We start from the raw sequence: 21,435 nt of genomic DNA on the forward strand, positions 1-21,435 counted from the left end.
CTTGTCCCTGATGGATTGCCAAAAGGTAATCTACTTTGAAAAGGAGAACAGTGCGATTGTGACATGGAATATGAAGGAACGAAAAGGGGTGTGGTTGATCAAATTGCATTGGCAGCCTCTAAAAACTAAAATGATGTATCACTCCACTGAGTGACACCAGTAGAAATGTCAGGAAAATCGATATTATTTGCAATTAGAAAACTCTCACTTCACCTATCTGAAACATTTTTGACATTTAGAAAGATATTTTTTATCTTATTACGAGCGTAGGAGAAAGAAAAAATTTTGAGTCTCTGCGGCTCAGTGGTAGAGCATCGGAGCGCGGGATCAAAGGTCTGATTTGCGATTCCTCATGGGAATTCAGAATTTTTTTCTTTGTCGCACATCCGTAACGAGATGAAAAACATCTATTTGTATTTCTTTACCGCGCTCAAAACTTACACATGGATTTTAGGCATATAGGCTAGAAAAAAACTGTTTGATCGCAGGATTTCATGGGAAGGAGTTACTGTTAGTTTAGTTACTAACAGTAAAAAAGAAAGTGAGTGGGCAACGCTAGTAATTTAGTGCAGTGTTGATCAAAAAACCCAAGTATATTTTATATACAGTAGGTTTTTGGGTTGCAAAAACTGGGAAAAACATCTCTTTAAAATAAAATGTCAGTTCACTGAGATGGCAACTTCCAAGTTTTTGCCTCGACATTTATGGTAGAATTAAACATCTTCCTCTAGTTGTGACATTTGCAGTTAATCTTTTATGCCAATTTTACTTTCGGAAATTTTGCTTTGTAGTTCAAAATTAGAATATCGTTTTTGGAACAAGAATCCATTTGTTGCTATCTCTTAATGGATAGGTAAGGGGTGATCCAATGTTTTATGTCTAAGTTGCATCAGACATAAGAACACAAGTGCTATGGTGACAAGGAATATGAAAAAGAGAATTTTATTAGTTAATTAAACTGCATGTGCAGCTTACGTATAATTTTCAAGATAAACGGCAGTATGAATGACAGATTATCACCCTTCGTCAATTTTACCGAATCAAGGCGCAAAGGCCCTCTCCTTGATTTAGACGTACAAAAACAGATATAGGAAGGAACAGTTTATATTTTAGGGGCCCGATAATTTGGAACTCAATTAACAGAACTTCTAGATGCATAGAGAAAGTTCAGGAATTTAAAATAGCACTGAAACGTAACAAAAACCAGTTGCGGAAAGTTATCTTCATTCGCGGAACTGTTACAAATTCAAACAAGGACTTAGACAACTTTATATATTATTAGCTTGAAATAGTTAATAGTACATGGTAGAATTTGAATTGACAAGCACTATCTTTTCGCAGCCTCCGCTCATTTCATGCAAACGCGACAAAAACATAGGCAATTTTTTGGTCAGAAGTTCTTTTCAGACTAATGACCAACCAGGCACTTTTAAATGCGCTCGTGCACGACGCACAACGTGTCCTTTCATTCACAACACTGATAAAATATCGGGACCTAAACGATCCATTAAGATCAGCGATCACTTCACGTGTACCTCCGCCAATGTAATCTATTGCATAACTTGCACTTATTGCAAAAAGATATACATCGGCGAAACAGGCAGACGACTAAGTGACCGATTCCGAGAACACCTTCGAGACGTGGAAAGGAATGACAAGGACACATCGAAACCAGTCGCTAGACATTTTAATTTACCTAATCATTCTAAGCAACACATGGCAATCTGCGGTCTTTCCTTGCACTTAGGTGGCACGGAAAGCCGTAAAAATCTTGAACAAAAGCTCATCTTTCAAACCGGTAGTCTAAATCCCACAGGGATCAACGAACGCTTTTCATTCCACTAGTTTATTCATGTTTTTCTCGTTGCCATGCTCCCACCAATAACGTAGCTCCATTTTCTGCCTTTAAAAGCACACACAACCCACAATTCCTCTATTCGCACCGACGAAGGGCTAACGCTCGAAACGTCAGCTTTTGTAATAATTACGGTGGCTAATTTACCATTTCAACTTTGTTGATATATCCAAATTATTTCGATACTCCCACCGACGCAGCCCCAAACAGTTTCTTTCGAAACTATCAGCCTTTATTTATTTTTACTCTACTAAACTGACATATCTCGTGAATTGTTCAAACGCTTAATGGGAAATTTGTGACAGCTAATAAAAGCATGTTTTAATTAGCCCTCAAATGTATGCAACTGTTGGCATAAAAGTTGCCTTCACATCCTACAGAAGCTAAACTCCAAATAGTTCTGAGAGCGATTTTTATTTGGCAAATCGTTAAACAATCGTGTAGAATAGAAATGTACAACTATTAGATAATTATCTTGATAAATGCACCCTCAGTGAGTCTATATTGTCTAAGTTCAAACATCATTCTTACTTCTTTGACAACTTTGAAATAGCGCTTCCCAAAATGAAATCGACCCCCTGCGTCATGAATGAGGCAGATGGAGCCTGAAAATGATTATAGAACTCACTAGTCCATTCTTTATCGTTGCAACTTAGTGCTTGTTAAGACATTGAGAGCTCTTTTACAGCGATTTACATTTTTTCTTATCTCTTTGATCATTATCTCTCTCTATATATGTTATTCACCAGCCAGGAGGTCTGTATTGGAAAAAACTGTACCCGAGGTCTTTGATACCACGCGCGCCCGTGGCCGTAAACAGAGTAGGGAGCTTTATCAACGACGACGGCGACGGTAAGGAGAACAGCCGAAAGCAATAGGCTTAGTTAGCAAAAACAATCACTCTGCACGTGCGTTTAACATTTTGGTACATTTCTTTGCCGTTCTCGGTAAAACAACAACGTGAAATAACCAAACTTTAGGTTTTCTCGAGAACGTGAGCGCATGACGATTAATTTTTCTTTCTTTCTCCTTACTTTAACGCCGTTCGTAGTGATATAGTCCCTGAATAGTTCGCCAGCATCTTCTAAGTGAAACACATCGGAATAAACTCGAAAGAGTTGCAAAATCCAAAATTAAGATTTCGACGCGACGTTTTCGTTGCCGTCGCCGTCGTCGTTGCTAAAGCTCTCTAGTATTGTGAAAATGACACCGACTACAGATGTTTCACCTTTGCTGAGAAAAAAGTCGTGAAAAAGAAGTGGAATTCCCTAACAGATTGCAGTGATCATGACTGTTCTCCTGGTGGTCGATAAGACACGGAAATATTTCTCACGCTTTGGAAGTCTTTAAGTTTGAGTGTGTCTTTCAGTCGTAAAGGTGTAGTTTTATACTTAGTCTCCTAAGATCTTCTTTAATAAGCGTACGGGCAAGTGCAGACCTTTGAATTGTTGTTTGAGAATAGAAATTGTTCAGTTATTTCGCGCTTTGTCTCCACTCATCTTCGGTACTACGATCTCGGTTGAATTTAAACGTATTTGGCAAAGTTAACCGGTCTTGTTTTGGTTTAAACCTATTTTGTAGACAGAATTTATGCACAGTTCTTGTCTTGCTACTCTGGATGAACCTGGAAGGGACGTAGTTTCAATTTCCTCCTGCGGCAAAGGAAAGCTTTTGATTCTCTTTCAATATCTTCTTTGAAAAATGCGTACACAAAGGGGTTTAGCGTAGAATTGGCCAAAATTAACAATCTTACTGCCACTTTTTCATGGTTAGACACATCACAAAGACTAAATTTATCGCAGATTTCCCAATGGATAGCTATTCCGTAATATGCCACAAATATAAAGACAAGTACTGTTACCAAACTCACTGTGGATGCCTTTAATCCCGCATTTCTAACTTCCTTTACCTTGACAGAGTTTGCTGCGACGTTGAATCGAACTTGTTTGAAAAGAACTTTCATCTCGAGAGAGTGTTTGCGAGCAATTAATAGGATGTGAAAATGTGCCGCGCAAAGAAACATTGTTGGTAACACTCGGAAGAGCATGATGGAAATGGAACCAAGTATAACCTTTTCTGCGGCGGATAGTACGCTTTTGGAAAGATCAATGATGAGGTCGCAAATTATCGCAACTGTCCAACAGGTCGCAATAATAATGACCACGTTTCTCGTCTTAAAGAAACGGATATATTTTAAGGAATGGACGATAGCGATATAGCGTTCAGTAACCATGGCGGTGAGGCAAAAGACAGAAGCTCTTATGAAGAAACAAGCGATTATTCGGCGAACGTCGTTGTTGCATGTAACCACAAGCACATTGCAGATCATGACCGCTGGGAAATATCCACAAGTAACACCCAGATCGGCCACCGCCAAGGAAAGGATGAACCAGTTGGCTGTTGTTTGTAATCTTCTTCTTCTCGCTATGATGAAAATAACCCAACTGTTTCCCACCAGGCCAAAGAAAGTGAAAAACCAACCTACGATCCAGAACCAGTCAATAGTCATCACCACTGGTTTAGCGAGTTTAACTAGATTCGATGGGGAACATTTACTGTTAATTAACTTCAAGAGCTTCGACAAAGAGATATCAGTCCATGCGAAGTTCAGTAGACGAATTTTTACCATGCAGTTCGGAGGCGATCTTTTTAAATTACACTCTCCTTTGTGTTTCCGTCATCATGAAATTCATGAATTTTAACGAACTAGCTATATGCGTAAAGGACAGCTGCTGACGTTCTTGCATTGAAACAAATGAAGTCAATCCCAAGAATGTCAATTCCAAGAAAGGAGTTCATAGCAATAGGCAAGATCACTAAATATAATTTATATCGTTTTCGTGTTTTTGTCTTTTTATACGGAAACAGGTAACAACTATTAAAAACATATTTTACTGAAAAAACAAATGGATTGAATGCAGCTGTCGACGAAAAAGGTTGCTTTCATATCATACAGGGACCAAACCCTGAAGATCTTTAAATCATCTTTATTCAGCAAAAAGTTAAACGGAACAGAAACGCACAACTATTGGCTAAGTTGTACATCGATCTCGTTCATATGGTAGTTTTGAAATAGCGCTTTCTACAAATTTAACTGACTTCTAGTAAAGGAGGGAGACCGCGCTCTGAGGATAATGAAACTTGTCTATAAAACTTTTAGACTACAAGCAGTCCCTCCATCCAGGCGGAGTCCGTCGCCGGAGTAAAAAAAAAAGTCAATGAAAAAAGAATTGATGTTAGTGCGCTGCGGAGAACTCTTGAAGTGATGCCAATTCGCAGCGGAAGCTCCATGGGTGAGGTCCTCCAAAACTTACTCACCTACTTTTCGAGGCCTCACTCATAGAGGTTCCGCGGTTCATCGGCCTACACCCGAGGTGCGTTAACAGCAATTTCATTTTTGTGTGTGTTTTTTTTTACTCGCGTTACCTATTTCGCCGAAAAGGACTCCGGGATTGCCCAGCAATACGCGTTGAACCCTTACTGGCTCAGCATGTATTAGTTCTTACTAAAAACATTTAGTGATAAAAACGAGCGATAAAAAATATGAACGACGTTTTGACAGCTCCACGGTCATTTTCAAGTTAGAGTTCATGAGTAAATTTCCGCATATATACGATTTCTCAAACAATGGAATGAAGGTAAAAGCTAAGTATTTACAAATAAACAACAAAGCTAATAACTAATGACAAAGTGCAAAAATGAAGTGTAAATAAGCGGTGAGAAGGATGGAAATTAATTAATATGAAGTGTTAAGCAAACAGTTTCGCCGCGCGAATAGAATCGCTCTGTTTGTTCAATTTTGGCTTAGGAATTGCTCAAACAAGTTCGATTGTTTGACTTTCGAAATGTTTTTTTCGGGACCTTAAGCCAAAATTGAACAAACAGAGCGATTCTATTCGCACAAAGCTGTTTGCTTAACAGCGTTCATATTTTTTATCGCTCGTTTTTATCACTAAATGTTTCAGCATGTATAGTGTAAAAATGCTTGGAGATGACACAAGATGGAAAAATTAACTTAGCAAGGGTTGAAAAATCGTTTAGAGTCATACATCGCTAAAGAAGCCACCTCACTCCGCTGACAAGCTTTTATTAGTACTGAAATATTTCTAAAAAACTTTCTAAAAATGTATCCAGAAAAAAAAATATGCACGGAGCATATTTGTCTTTTTTTTTAAACAGCCATAAATAAAATAACAAGTACTGTTATCAACCGCACAGTGGGTGATTTTCGTCCCACATCTTTAACCGAATTTGTCTACTCTAACTTTTAAAAAAGAGCTTTCATCTCGCGAGAAAGTTTGAGAGCGATCAATAGGATATGAAAATGTGCCGAGAAAAGAAGAACTGTTGGTAACACTTCGAGGAGTACTGTGAAGATGACACCAAATTGGTAAACTTTCCATGTGTAATTTTGAACGCAAAAGCTGAAAAAGCTTACTACTCCTGTAGTCTTATTGTATAAATATACAATGCCAAAAAATGAGCTTTAATTTCCTCTCTAAAAGCGTTCCCCTCATTTAAAAGTTCCATACACTTAATTGAAAATTCATGGCAGCTACTGAAAACATATTTTGCTGAAACAACAAATGGATTGAATACAGCTGTCGACGAAAAAGGTTGCTTTCATATCATACAGGGACCAAACCCTGAAGATCATGAAATCATCTTTATTTATCAAAAGTTAAAAGTGAAATAGAAACACGCAATTAATCGTGGATACGTTATACATCGATCTCGTTCCTAAGGTGGTTTGAAATAGCGCTTTCCACAAATAAAATTGTCTTCAAGCAAAGGAAGAAGACCGTGCTCTGAGGATTAAGAAAGTTGTCCTTTAAACTATTACAGCGCCAAGGAAAACTCTCGGAGTGGTACAGATGCGTCACGCAAGCTCCACGAGTGAGGCGCTCTGAAACTTGCTAACCTACTTTTCAAGCACCTCCTACCTCCTACGGACTTTGCCGAGAATAAGGGACTACTCATAGTCTACTAAAATTTTGCTTTGGAAAATTAGTAGTACCTCTTGAACCTTTTTCTGGCACTACACGTACCGAGTAAAAATGCTTGAAGATGACACAAGACGAAAAAATTACCTTAGGAAGTGTTGAAAAACCGTATAAAGTCATAAATCGCTAAAGGAGCCACCTTACTCCGCTTATCAGCCCCTACTTGCACTGAAATAGAACATATTAAATCTGGATTTGATAACAAAAGTGTACCTTTGGCTAGAATCGTTGAAGGAAGCAGAGATGAAAGGTGGGAGGGGGGGGGATGATATTGCTTTCACAAGGTGTCTCATAATGATTTTGTTTTTCCTTTTTACGCGAAGTTGGCGTGATGGATCTGCGCAGGATGTCCTGGCTTCACTTTGTAATTGAAGTTCGCTTCAACTTCTTACTCCGTGCGCCTTGACAAAGGCTAAGCCGGTAAAGGAGACCGTTTTTATTGTTACCGACACATCATTCGTAGATGGACTGAAATGGACTAAAAACTCCTTTACTCAACAGAAAAAAAAAATTGTACAACTTCTCTTTTGATTCCTCTAAAAATATACATATCTGTCCAACTCTTGATTTACGATATTAAATGCAAAAGCAGGCATGCGTTTATGTCTAAGATAATTACCTATAATCAGAACCTTTTAAAAATTAAACATACTGATAGTTTAGAATTTACTAACAGTAAAAGAAAAAATTAGTGGGCAACGTTAATAATTTAGTGCAGTGTGGATCAAAAAACCCAAGTATTATATACACTAGGTTTCAGGGTTGCAAAAGCTACCGAGAAAAACATCTCTTTAAAATAAAATGTCACTTCACTGAGAGAGCAACTTTCAATTTTTTGCCCCGACCTTCACGGTAGAATTAAACATCTTCCTCTACTTGTGACATTTGGAGTTAATTTTTTATGCCAATTTTACTTTGAATTCGCAAATTTTGTTTTGTAGCTCAAAATTACAAAAATCCATTTGTGACTCTTTCTTAATGGATTGCTACTGGGTAATCCAATGTATTATGTCTACGTTTATAATTTCACGCTACTTTTTAAAAAGAAAACCAGTGCTATGGTGACAAGGAATATGGAAAAGAAGAGTTTATTAGCTAATTAAACTGCATTCACAGCCCACGTGCAAAACTAGAATGATTCGCCAGGGTGAAAAGCGACGTTATTTTCAAATGAAATAACTTCCACTTTACCGTATTGACATATCTCTTGCTTTATCAAACACTGAAGGCACATTTTTGACAGCTAATAAAGGCATGTCTTAATGATCTAACAAATGTATGCAGCTGTTGGCATAAAAGTTGCCTTCGTATCTGACAGAAGCCAAACTCCAAATAGTGCTGGCAACGATTTTTATTACACGACTCGGGCAGTCAGAGGGACAATAACTAAAATCAACCAATCAAAATGCTCTATTGCCGGTCCAATATTCTCTAAGTATTGGACCGGGCACTGTCCCGAATGGTCCCTAATGATACCGCACTTGTGTCCCTTTGAACTTCAGTCGTATAATAAATCTCTTATTAACCAAGCTTGCTCGGGACCGTACTGGGAGAATATCGGCCCTCAGTCTTTTTTGTACGGACCTCGCTGCGCTCGGTCCGTACTGTCAAGACCTCGGGCCGATATTCTCCCAGTACGGCCCTTGCGCTTGGTTAATAAGATATATTTATTCAACAAAACGTTGAACAGAAGAACAGTGTAGAATAGAAACGCACAAATATGCGACACTCGGCTTGATAAATACACCCTCAGTGTATTTATTTTATCAAAGTTCAAAAATCAATTTTACTTCTTTGACAAATTTGAAATAGCGCTTCGCAAAAATGAAAATGACGTCATGGACCCTCATGCGTCACCAAGGAGGCAAAGTGAGGCTCACTACTTCATTCTTTACCGTGGCAGCACTTGTTAGTGCTTTTTAGAACATTGAGAATTCTTTTACAGTGGCGATTTCCATAAATTATTATCTTTTTTTATCATTTCTGTAGATACGTTGTTCACCAGCTGGTAGGTCTGTATTGGAAGAAACTGTGCTCGACGTCTTAGATACCGCGCGCGCCGTAAAAAGAGAGTATCGTAAAAGTGATACCGACTACAGATGTTCCTTTAATGGAACCTTTGCTGAGAAAAAAGTGAAATTCCCCAACAGATTGCAATAATCAGTAACGATCTCTTGATGGTCGATGAGACACGGACGTATTACTTACGCTTTGTGACGTGGAATACATTAGGTTTAAGCGCCGCGTTTTTCAGTCGTAAAAGTGTAGCTTTATACTGACACTCCCTCTTAACTTCCTCTTTGGTAAGCGAACACACAAGTGCAGACCTTCCTTGGCTCACTACTACGAATGAACCTGGAAGGGACGTAGTTTCAGTTTCCTCCTGTGGCAAAGGAAAACCTTTGATTCTCTTTTGATATCCTCTTTAAAAAATGCGTACAAAAAGGGGTTTAACGTAGAATTGGCCAAAAGTAGGAACTAATATGCCACTATTTCATCCTTAGACACATCACAGAGACTGAAATAAAGGCAGATTTTCCAATGGATAACTATTCCGTAACATGCTATGAATATAAAAACTAGTACTGTTACCAGCCTCACTGTTGATTCTTTTAATCCCGCATTTCTAACTTCCTTGAGCTCCACAGAGTTTGCTGCTACGTTAAATCGAACTTGTTTCAAAAGAACTTTCATCTCGCGAGAGCGTTTGCCAGCAATTAATAGGATATGAAAATTTGCTGCGAAAAGAAGTACTGTTGGTAACACTTTGACGAACATAATGTAAAAGGAACTAAATACAGCCTTCTCTGCGACAGATAGTTCGCTTCTGGCATGATAGATCTTTAGGTCATAAATTATGAGAAGAAATGGAACTGTCCAACACATCGCAATGATGATGAGTACGTTTCGCGTCGTCAAGAAACGGATGTATTTTAGGGAATGGCCGATAGCGATATAGCGTTCAGCAACCATCGCTGTCAGGCAAAAGGCAGAAGCTCTTGTGAAGAAGGCGGCGATTATTAGGCGAACGTCGTTGTTGCAGGTATCTACCAGCACATTGCAGATCATGGACGCCGGAAAATATCCACAAGTAACACTCAAATCGGCTACCGCCAAGGAAAGGATGAACCAGTTTGTTGTTGTTTGTAACCTTCTCCTTCTCGCGATGATGAAAATAACCCACATGTTTCCCACCAGACCAAAGAAAGTGAAAAACCAACCTACGATCCAGAACCAGTCAATTTTCATCTCTACTGGTTAAGCGAGTGTAACTAGATTCGATGGGGATCATTGACTGTTAGCTACATGAGCTTCGACGAAAGGATATCAGTCTATGCGTAGTTCAGTAGACGAATTTTCACAACGCAGTTCGGAGGCTATCTTTTTAAATTACACTCTCCTTTCTGTTTCCGTCGTGAATTTTAACGAACTAGTTATATGCGTAACCACGACGAGCTTTGGACACCAAAAGAATTTGGCCCCCCACCGTGTACCCGAGGCGTTAACTCCTGTCAGTTATGCTTGTGGCTGTATTGACTTTTGCTGGATGAAATCAATTAACACTTTTAACATACAAAATATCAATTAGCACGTTCCAGGGAGTTTGACTAATGGTCGTGGGTCGTGGGTCGTGGGTACAAGTCGTGGGTCGTGGGTACAAGTCGTGGGTCGTGGGTGTGGGTGTGGGTGTGGGTGTGGGTGGGGGTAAGAGTCGTGGGTGTGGTTAATACTTAATAATAAAAACAACCATTTAAAATATTAAATATAATAATACATAAATTTATACAACCCTGTCATTCATTAATTTAACTGTTCTTTCTTCTAGTTATTTTATTTTGTTTATTCAATTTACCCTACTTTACGTCTATTTTTATCTGTTATCTCACTGTCAATGAAATTAGTTTCAGTTTCGCGACGCATTCCGAGGTCTCGTTTGATAAGAAAGGGAAGAGAGATAAATCTTGTAATTACACACTGTATACACGTTTTTCGAGCTGTGCGGTCTGCGGTCTGCGGTCTGCGGTCTGCGGTCTGCGGTCTGCGGTCTGCGGTCTGCGGTCTGCGGTCTGCGGTCTGCGGTCTGCGGTCTGCGGTCTGCGGTCTGCGGTCTGCGGTCTGCGGTCTGCGGTCTGCGGTCTGCGGTCTGCGGTCTGCGGTCTGCGTTCTGCGTTTTCGAGGTCTGTGTTAACGAGACACCTGAGTTGCTTTGTACGATTGTACCAAAAATGATTTCATATAGTAGAAGTACTATAACGTTAAAATTGCGACAGCGCTCGTGAATTCTATATTTGCGGCTAAAGTCAGGGCCAAAGAACAGAAATTCCGAGATCTCGTCTGACAACATCAATGACAAAAGAATGATTGATAAATCTGGTAATTACGCACTGTATACACAAAGGAAAACTGATTGTGCACAAGTCGACTGACTCAAAATGCACACACATAACCTCTGCCAGACTGGTAACTCGACAGTGGAGGATCGTAAACGCGATATCAGCTGTTGTCACACTACAGGGTTTTGTCCTAGGGAAACTCAAATTTGCAAGTGTGACCGATTTTTCCCTAAGTAAATTACCTCGGGAAAGTTTTATCGTCTGGGGCTTGAAAACCGCATGAGAACAAAAGAATGTCCTGTGGATTTCCCTTGACAACAACCCTAAAAAGCAGAAAAAGGGAAAAATCAAATCCCAGAGTAGCCGACCAATAGGCGCTCGTCGGCGATCGCGCTGGTGACAGATCCGGAATTATCGTGTTCTGAAACTAATTTAATGTAATTACAAGATTTATCTCTCTTCCCGTCGCGAAACTGAAACTAATGTCATTGACAGTGAGATAACAGATAAAAATAGACGTAAAGTAGGGTAAATTGAATAAACAAAATAAAATAACTAGAAGAAAGAACAGTTAAATTAATGAATGACAGGGTTGTATAAATTTATGTATTATTATATTTAATATTTTAAATGGTTGTTTTTATTATTAAGTATTAACCACACCCACGACTCTTACCCACACCCACACCCACACCCACACCCACGACCCACGACTTGTACCCACGACTCACGACCCACGACCATTAGTCAAACTCCGTTCCAGGAAACCACAGCAGCTCTTGAAATGGGATACTTTACAACATCTGCGGACTTCGGAAGCGAGCATTGTATTTTCCCACCCCAGCAAAAACTCAAACGAAGTAAAATAATGAAAAAAATAAATAAATAAACAAAAAAATTATTAAAAAATGTTCCCAACGGTGTTTTTCTCGTCAGTATTAAACAAAGTTTAACTTCAGCTGGAACATCGCTCTTACTGGAAATCTACCCTTTGAACACCTCACTATGCGCCCTTGAAAGTTTCTTTATTAGGCTGGGGGATGATGATATCACCCGTAAGTACCGAGATGTTTTTAAATCGATGCGAACCAAATGCTGAAAGAGAGTAAAAATTGAGCTTGCCGCCATCCGTCTCGGTGCTTCAAAAAAAAAAACAAAACAAAACAAAACAAGTAACGAGAAGTATTTTATATTTTGGAGCGTTGTCCGTGAAGTTTGCCCGCGTGAGCCAGTGAAGCAGTATCGAGGATTATACCACAACACTTAAATTTTTCAGCAGCCATTTAGAGGCGTCCACCTCTCTCCTTTGCTGCTGTAGAACGCTATCATTGCAATCTACACAAAGTTCACGTTCTGTGGCACGTAACAGGCGGTGCACACAGCAAATTGTCCATGTCGTAAACGATCAGGAGAGGACCATGTAGGCCTGGTTCAGACGCCGAACTATTCATGAGCCGTACTCAATTCGAATTTGGACCGACTTAAATTAACAGAAGTACTCCTGTTGATTCAGACACCGTTCTGTTTGGACTTTCCAGTAAAACCACTCAAACTGCTTGCAAATACACTAAAATAATGTTTGTGTTAGGATCGGCACATGAAAAGAACGGCGTCTGAATTAAAACCGTTCCAAAGGCGTTCTAAATTGATTCAGACGCCGATCTTTTCATGTACTCAATTAAAGGAATTAGGTTCGGCGTCTGCACCGAGCCTTAGTCGAAACACGAAACAACGAAGATTATTGGGTAGTCACGCTTGTCACACAACCATGCCTATGACGCAAGGTGCCGTTCTATTGACCACAACACAAGTACAAATGTACAAAACGAGAAAATTAGATTTATAATTACCCACGAATAGTTAATATTAGAAGTGAGAGGCAAATTTGAAATTCAAGTGAACTTAGTACTGCATTGGCGCCGAAACGCGATGGAGGGAAAATCTTCCGCTCCTCGGCTAGTCATTCACTCGTGGCCAGTTATTCAAGTGTTTGCGCCCTGCCTCGATCATCAGAAGAACTGGTATGCGATCACAAAGGAATCATGTGGAATTATTCCACGATTCTTTGCTCAGAATATCTTTTTCAGCCGTTTTCCAGGAGAACTATCCTCCGTATCAAAGCGGGAATTGAGTGTCATGAGCAGCAATGGCGGGAAGAGGCCGTTCAATGAGTGGGTCCCAGAGAAAGGGGAGACTCTTCAAAGACATCCAGGCAAAGTGTACGTTGTCAGTTCATTTGGACTTTTTGTCGGTCTTTTGCGGCAGCGAGAAATTAGCGAAAGGCTCGTTTCATCTGAATTTTTTGCCAGGATAAAGGACTACGTGAATGTCCTTGTTAAGAATTGTCCGCGCTAAGTGACACGGCTAAGTCGTTCTTTGTAAAATCAACTTTACGCCGAAGTTGTGGTTCAGCATGTGAAGATAACGACGAAATTTTCAGAGGGGATTCTCTGTTTAGTGGTTCACGAGTGAAATACTTTTCCAACGTAATACCGCAATGAAATTTTGCCGTAGCCACTTGTCTCGTACATGTCCGGCCACCAGATCACTTCAAACTCTCTTGACGGACTACTGACGTTTAACTGGCTTCTACACGATACACGCCTTCTGGTCGTTCTGGCACGTTTAACAGCTGCATGAATGGCGTCCTCGGCCGTTTTGATGTCTTCTAACTCATTTTCATCAGCTTCGCTTATGGTTCTGTTACCGCACCAGGCCTGTGCTATCTGTATTTCCGGTAACGCAGATCGAATTGCTTTCATTTCAAAAATCTTGAAAGAAATCCGTCTCGTACTTGTATGGAATATTGGAGCTCTCCAGTGACTGGTGTCTTTGACAGAGTATACTGTTGGCTTGCCCAGATCGGCCAGAAACTGTCTGAAGAACTCAGCTGGAACGAAATTCATTTCCTGTTATATGCCATTTTGCTGTATGTTAAAGAACAAAGTAACGTCAATGGCAACCTCAAGCTCCTCAAAATACAGCAAGACTACGTGCGACGCTGACACATAGATGTGAAACAGATCATATATAGACTTTTGCTATTCAAAATTACCTCGAGCTCTTGGGTGGTGAGCATTTTTTATTCCTTTCTGCACACTTTCTCTCCATGTCTTATAAGTGATACGTTCCGGCCCTCTTGCTTATTCTTTGTGGTTTTGGAAGTGGCGCTTCGATTCCTTCACCCACAAAGCTTATTCTCTTCGGTAAAGTTGTAATTGAATGCGCCTTAACCAAGTGCTGTTTCAGAGCGAAGCTTGTGTTAAAAGGTTTTTCGCATTTATGGCACGAAACCTGGTAGCTTTTCGAAGTCAAACTGTAACGAAGCTACAGATGCAAGCTCCATCAACACCTTTTTAAGTTGCTTTCCTATTGGCTATGAAAACTTGCTTTCCAAAGTTAAACCACGTGTATTAATTAGCTAAATATGTTATAGATTGATCAAGCATGTCAGTATGCGAATAACTCCTTCAAACAGCTTTTAAGCATTTCAAAACGTGGCTTAATTTAGTTGAATTGTGGATGCGGCTTATCAGCAAAAGATAAAGGATATAAAGAAACATATTGTGCAGCGCCCAGATGTTTTGTAAGAGAGCGGTATCAAAAAGGACACCATTTGTAAGTACTTGCTTCCTTTTCAATTTCACACTATGCACTAGTTACCTTTCTTAGGAGATCCATGAACTTAAAGTTTCTTTCTTGTGAGAGTTCTTTCAATGATCTTATTGAGAAGGCTGTACTTTAAGGTGACACACCCAAAAGTGCGGTATAACCCAGCGTTTTTGAATTTTTATTCTCTCGATGATCTTATTCAGTAGACTGTACTTTAAGGTGGCACACCCAAAAGTGCGGTATAACCCAGCATTTTTGTATTTTTACACTCTTTCGATAATCTTAGTCAGAAGGCTGTACTTTAAGGTGGCACACCCAGAAGTGCAGTATAACCCAGCATTTTTGTATTTTTACACTCTTTCGATGATCTTAATCAGTAGGCTGTACTTTTAAGGTGGCACACCCAAAAGTGCGGTATAACCCAGCATTTTTGTATTTTTACACTCTTTCGATAATCTTAGTCAGTAGGCTGTACTTTAAGGTGGCACACCCAGAAGTGCAGTATAACCCAGCATTTTTTTATTTTTACACTCTTTCGATGATGTTATTCAGTAGGCTGTACTTTAAGGTGGCACACCCAAAAGTGCAGTACAATCCAGCATTTTTGTTTAATGCCATTTGAGTTGAGATTCCAAAAAGAAAGAAAGAAAAAAAATGAAATATTCTTTGTGTTTCTCTTTAATGAATTGTTGGGGTCGATTTACAAGAACGCATGGCATGGGAAAAAGTTTGGATATATCAACAAAGTTTAAATGGTAAATTGGCCACCGTAACGATTACAAAAGCGGACGTTTCGAGCGTTAGCCCTTCGTCGGAGCGAATAGAGGAATTGTGGGTTGTGTGTGCTTTTAAAGGCAGAAAATGTAGCTACGTTATTGGTGGGAACATGGAAACGAGATGGGAAAAAGAACTAGCGAAATACCTATGCTATAATTGTAGAGATTTGTTGCAAAAATTCTTCAACAGTAGGCCTATCACCGGGGTTTTCGTCAGTGGCTTTTTTCACAAGCACCCGCACATTGTCATAAAAACCTATTAAACACGACACAGCCTTCAGCATTCTTCCTAATGAGTAAATGTCACTTGCAATGCTGTAACGTTTTTCTTTTTGGACTTCTGGTGCTAAATAGGTCTTTCTTGAACAGTAGGACGAACTTCGTTTTGAGGATGTCAACCCCAACTTGGTGCTTTTACCGAAATCGATAAGAATCGGGTCATATTTCGCAGAGTCGGACTTTCTTTCCAATACCACATTGTTAGCCTTAACGTCATTGTGCAGGTAGCCTTTTAAATGAACATAGCTCAAGGTGGAAGCTATCTCCATAAACAGTGAAATGCAATCTGTTGGTTTAAGTAGGTTTTTGCTTGCTGCCTGATGAAGAGTAGTGCTTTCTTGGTTGACGCCATGGAACTGTAGAACAAGGCATAAGGGCACGCTCTTTGTAACTACTCCAAACAACATTGGGAGACTAGCATGATCCCCCAACGCAGTTATAACCCCTGCTTCATGAAGAAGGTTTCTCTTTGCCCTGTACTGTTCTTCGGCGTTGTCATTGTGTGTCATTTGCTCCACAATAACGGCGATCCCGCGGTAACTTGCTTTGAAGCATTGGCCAAAACTTCCACTGTCAATAGAATGTTGGGTTAGATATTCCAAATGTTCCGGAATCAATTCTTTAAAGTTGCAGTTGAATTCTTTATCAGACATACTCTTCAAATGGATATTTTTCTGACTAACAATGCGTTGAAACGTTGTCTGTGCTAATATCGGCCTTGAATGTTGAGTCGGCTTGCGTTTTGCGTCGTCCTCAAGTGCCATCCGAAGCATTGTTGCTGATCTTGAACAATCTACATCCAAGAGGTTTGTTAATCGTGGTCGCTTCGCATTACTCAACATTTCCTTTTTCGAATTAGCCTCAAGCTTGATAAGTCCGCTTTCGTTGCCTACCTGTTCTGTAACCAGATTTGGAGAAATCGATGTCTTATCTATCAAGTTCGTCTCGGCCACATTTGGTCCATCATTGATGTCCGGCAGAACTTCAGCATTAGCGAGCAGATCCAGGTTACGCGCCTTCTTCTGCTGTCGCTTTCGCTTTCTCCACTCTCTATTTTGTTCTCGTTTCTCCCCGGGGGTATTTTTTCGCGATTTTACTTCCCGTTTATTTGTTATTTCCAGCTTATTGGATGCTCCAGGGTCCGCCCACATTTTATAAATGAATTCCCAAGAAAGAAGAGTGAAATAGTTGAACACGTGCTCTTCCATCCGATCTCACAATTTACGAAAACTTCACTGTTCTCCAGAAACACGAGAGCCGTCTTAATGAAACTTGATGACAAGTATAACCGGCAAAGAAAACACTGCAAAAGCGATTATCTGTCACATCGATGTCAGGATTATGACACCTTACAGGAAGGCTGCCTGGAGTGCGCAGGTCGTCTGTGTCAGTCAGAAGTATCCAGTTACTATGCAGATGAGCTTTGTGCGAGATTGAAGCTTACCTTAGCTCATTTGCATAAAAGGATTAAGTGGTTCAAAGCTCGTCATGACAGTTGATGACCATCTTGTAACAAATGAAGTCCCTCCCAAGAACGTCAATTCCAACAAAGGGGGTCCACTAATATGATTTACATCATTCTCACATTTCAGTTTTTTCTGCTGAAACAGGTGACAATAATCTTACATCAGAAAACATTCCCGTTTATAAAAATTGTTTTAGTTATTTGTAGGACTAAGTGCATTAAGTAGGAATTTCTGATGCTAACACTTTAGTGATTCTCTTTTCGCTGGTTTCAGAGTTTTACCGTATCATCTATCTGCCGAAAGGGCAATTTCTGAGAGCCGTCAACAACCCTCAACACCTAAGATCAAAAGCCGTGACATATTCCTCTGCCACTGACATTTTTATTTCATTTCTTAAAACTTATTTGTTCCCACTCATTTTTTTAATACTTTGTAGCTGAAAATTAGCATAATATTCAAGTTCAGGACACCAGTCCACCTGTTTCTTGTCCTTGATGGATTGCTAAAAGGTGATCCACTTCCACGTTATACTTCGATAAGAAGAGCAATGCCATTTTGACGAGGAATATGGAAGAATGAAATGAGTTTTGGGCGATCAAACTGCATTGGCAACCTCGATTGAAAACTAAAACGATTTACCACTCTACTGAATGACAACAGTAGAAATTTCGGTAAAGTCGCTAAGAGAAAAAACGATATCATTTGCAAATTAAACAACTTTCACTAGACCTAATTGAAGCATCTTTGACATTTTGGGCATACAGGCTCGATAAAGTTTATTTGATCACAGGATTTCATTAGAAGACAATTCCTTTTTCGCTATGGCTAGTGTTAAAGGTAAACAGATACGGCAGCCCAATATCTCGGCCATTCTTAATTCACCGATTACTCTGAACATATGGTAAACTTGCCATGTGTACTTTTAAACGCAGAAGCTGTAAAAACATCTACTCCCGCTGTATTTTGTAGATATACGATGCCAGGAATATGGACGATAAAAGTTTATTGGTTAATCATGCATTCTTTTGCAGCCTACGTGCAAAACTAGAATGATTTACCACACTGTTGAGTCACCAGTCCATTCTTTACTGTGGCAGCAGTTGTTAATGCTTGTCAGGATATTGAGAGCTCCTTCACAGCGATTTCCATTTATCTTATTTCTTTGATCATTATATCTATATATGTTATTCACCAGCCGGGAGGTCCGAATTGGAAAAAACTGTGCCCAAGGTCTTGAATACCGCACGTGCCCGAGGTTGTAAACAGAGAGTATTGTGAAAATGACGCCGACTGCAGATGATTCTTTAATGGAACCTTTGCTGAGATAAAACCCGTTAAAAAGAAGTGGAATTCCCACACAAATTGCAATGATCATTTCTGTTCTCCCGGTGCTTGATAAGACGCGGACGTATTTCTCACGTTTTGTGACAAGGAAGACATTAGGTTTTAAAGTGCTTTTCAGTCGATAAGGTGTAGCTTTTATACATGGACTCCCTCTTAACTTCTTCTTTGGTAAGCGTACAGGCAAGTGCAGACCTTTGAATTATTATTTGAGAGTAGAATTCGTTAAGTTATTTCGCGCTTCGTCTTCACTCATCATCCGAGTACTACCATTTTGGTTAAATTCAAATGCATCTGGTAAAGTTCGATTTAACGTAGCAGCAAACTCTGTCAGACTAATATTAATGGAGGTTAGAAATGTGGGATTAAAAGCATCCACAGTGAGGTTGGTAACAGTGCTTGTCTTTATATTCTCTCCCTTCATTACAAGCAATTAGTGGGATATGAAAATGAGCCGCGAAAAGAAGTATTGTTGTTAACACTAAGAAGAGCACGATGGAAATGGAGTCAACAATAGCCGTTCTTGCGACGGATAGTTCGCTTTCGGTAAGATAAGTGATGAGTTCACAAATTATTGGAAGAAATGGAATTGTTCAGCAGGTCGCAATGATAATGACTACAGCAACCATGGCGGTGAGGCAGAAGGCAGAAGCTTGTATGAAGAAGAAAGTGGCTTTTCGGTGAACGCCGTTGTAACATCTGTCCCTGACCAGCACATTACAGATCATGGACGCCGGAAAATATCCACAAGTGACACCCAGGTCGGCTACCGCCAAAGAGAGGATGAACCAGTTGGCTGTTGTTTGTAATCTTCTTCTTTTCGCTATAATGAAAATAACCCAGTTGTTTCCCAACAGGCTAAAGAAAGTGAAAAACCAACCCACAATCCAGTCAAAATCCATCCCTTGCTGGCTATGAGGCTGAACCTGGATATGAAAATGTAAATTTACTGTCAAATATAAATCGTGATGGAAGCATAGATGTTAAATTAACGGGTTTTCAGAAAGTGAAAACCCAATCTACGATCCAGAACCAGTCAATAGGCATCTCTACTGGTTAAACAAGAGTGACTAGATTCGATTGGGAGAATTTACTTTTAACTACAGGAGCTTTGACTGAAGGATATCAGTCTATGCGAAGTTCAGTGGGCGAATTTTCACCATGCAGTTCGGAGGCTATCTGATTCCGTAAAGAATTTAAATGAACTAGTTATTTGCGAAACCTACAGTTGATGACGATCTTAAAACAAATGAAGTCCCTCCCCAAGGAGGTCCATAGCAATAAGTGAGATCACCAATGTAATTTACACCTTTCAGGCATTTCAGTTTTTTATACTGAAACAGGTGACAATAATCTTGCATTAGAAAACATGTCCGTTTACAAACATTGTTTTTGTCATTTCGAGTATAACTCAGTGTATTAGGTTAAAACAGGTTTACGCCAGGAATTTCTGTTTCAAACGCTTGAAGTCCCTATGACACTTTTTTTTTTTTATTTTACATCAAAATATAGTGACTCTAGAACATGTTTTAGCAACATTAGCGGTACTTTACCTTTTTCTGAATTTTTTATCAAGTTCCTCCTGGTTAGCTCAATTGGTAGAGCGCCGGACTGTTGTGCGGGAGGTCGAGGGTTCAAGCCCCGGCTGGACCAACACTCAGGGTATATATATGATCAATCAATGTTGCAGTATGATAAGTGATTCTAGTAAGTTTAGTTATGACAGGTAGAAGATCATGAGAGTAAAGCATATCAAGATATCTGCCTGTTTGTTGGTGTGTGTTATACTTCAAAAGATCTATATTCATGTCTCCAAGGATGTATGCATCATACCTATTTAATTTCATTCCTGTTAAAAGTTCTTCAAATGTCAGTGTAAATTCCTCTACATTTACAGATGGGTGTTTACAAACACATCCAACAATAATGTTCTTCTTGCTATTACAAGTGTCAATTTCAACCCAGCATGATTCAACTAATAGAAGATCAATTCTCAAATCTGGTCTGGGAATAACCTTGAGGTACTAGCTAACATAAAGAGCTGTACCACCCGCGAGAGTGGGTGAATCAGTACGAAAAAGGTGATAATTAGATAGATCTACATTGGAAATTGAATTTGGACTCAACCGGGTTTCAGTAATGGCTATTATGCCAGGCCTGGAGTCTAATGAGTATAGCAAATCATTTAAAAGGGTTAAGTTTTTTGTTAGACTTCTTATATTACAGTGAAAAAGGGAAATACCTTTGCCTTAGCAATTACGTACTTTATTGTTAACCTCAGATAAACCAAAATAATCAGAATTAGGGTTAATAAAAATCATATCGGAGTCAGCTTCATCATTTTTATCCGGGTTAGGTAGCAGATTATAGAAATCGGACTTTATTAGATCAGGAAGTTGCCTACAACAGATATTATTAACGAAGGTGAATTCCTTATCATCTAATTCGTAAAAGGGCAATAACTGTAATGTGTTCAGGCAATTGAATTTGCATATAAATTTTTACATAACTTCAAAAAATATTACATTACTCCAGTTTACACCCTGTGGCTTATCTGGTCAAGGTACTCTTCAAATGCTTCATGTGTCGTGAAAACTTGAGTCGCAGATTTTTCATTCATTGGGTGTTGTTTGTAATCTTCTTCTTTTCGCGATGATGAATATAACCCAGGTGTTTCCTAACGGGCTAAAGAAAGAGTGACCAGCCTACAATCCAGTGAAAATCCGTCCCTTGCGGCTCTGAGCCATTACTGTCGAGTATAAATCTTGA

General features: G+C 39.5%; 2 protein-coding genes and 1 pseudogene across 2 annotated transcripts; all 3 read right to left on the reverse strand.

Moving 5' to 3' along the window:
* Positions 1 to 1,670: 1,670 nt before the first annotated feature.
* LOC111342785 (melanocortin receptor 5-like) lies at positions 1,671 to 4,981 on the reverse strand. Its single transcript, XM_088742210.1, has one exon. The coding sequence runs from the start codon at positions 4,482 to 4,484 to the stop codon at positions 3,465 to 3,467; it is 1,020 nt and encodes a 339-aa protein (XP_088598336.1). The 5' UTR covers positions 4,485 to 4,981; the 3' UTR covers positions 1,671 to 3,464.
* A 9,577-nt stretch (positions 4,982 to 14,558) lies between these two features.
* On the reverse strand, positions 14,559 to 16,719 carry LOC148718147 (uncharacterized). The gene has a single exon (XM_088743752.1). It carries the CDS (start codon positions 16,699 to 16,701, stop codon positions 15,727 to 15,729), a length of 975 nt encoding a protein of 324 aa, XP_088599878.1. The 5' UTR covers positions 16,702 to 16,719; the 3' UTR covers positions 14,559 to 15,726.
* A 3,581-nt stretch (positions 16,720 to 20,300) lies between these two features.
* LOC148718148 (uncharacterized) lies at positions 20,301 to 21,146 on the reverse strand (annotated as a pseudogene).
* Positions 21,147 to 21,435: the final 289 nt, after the last annotated feature.

This window comes from Stylophora pistillata, chromosome 13 (assembly GCF_964205215.1).
Source record: "Stylophora pistillata chromosome 13, jaStyPist1.2, whole genome shotgun sequence".
Classification (NCBI taxonomy): Eukaryota; Metazoa; Cnidaria; class Anthozoa; order Scleractinia; family Pocilloporidae; genus Stylophora; species Stylophora pistillata.

What these genes read in the sequence shown, in the direction of transcription:
- LOC111342785 (XM_088742210.1), bottom strand. Translation starts at nt 4,484, where the DNA reads ATGGTAAAAATTCGTCTACTGAACTTCGCATGGACTGATATCTCTTTG.
- LOC148718147 (XM_088743752.1), bottom strand. Translation starts at nt 16,701, where the DNA reads ATGTTGAGTAATGCGAAGCGACCACGATTAACAAACCTCTTGGATGTA.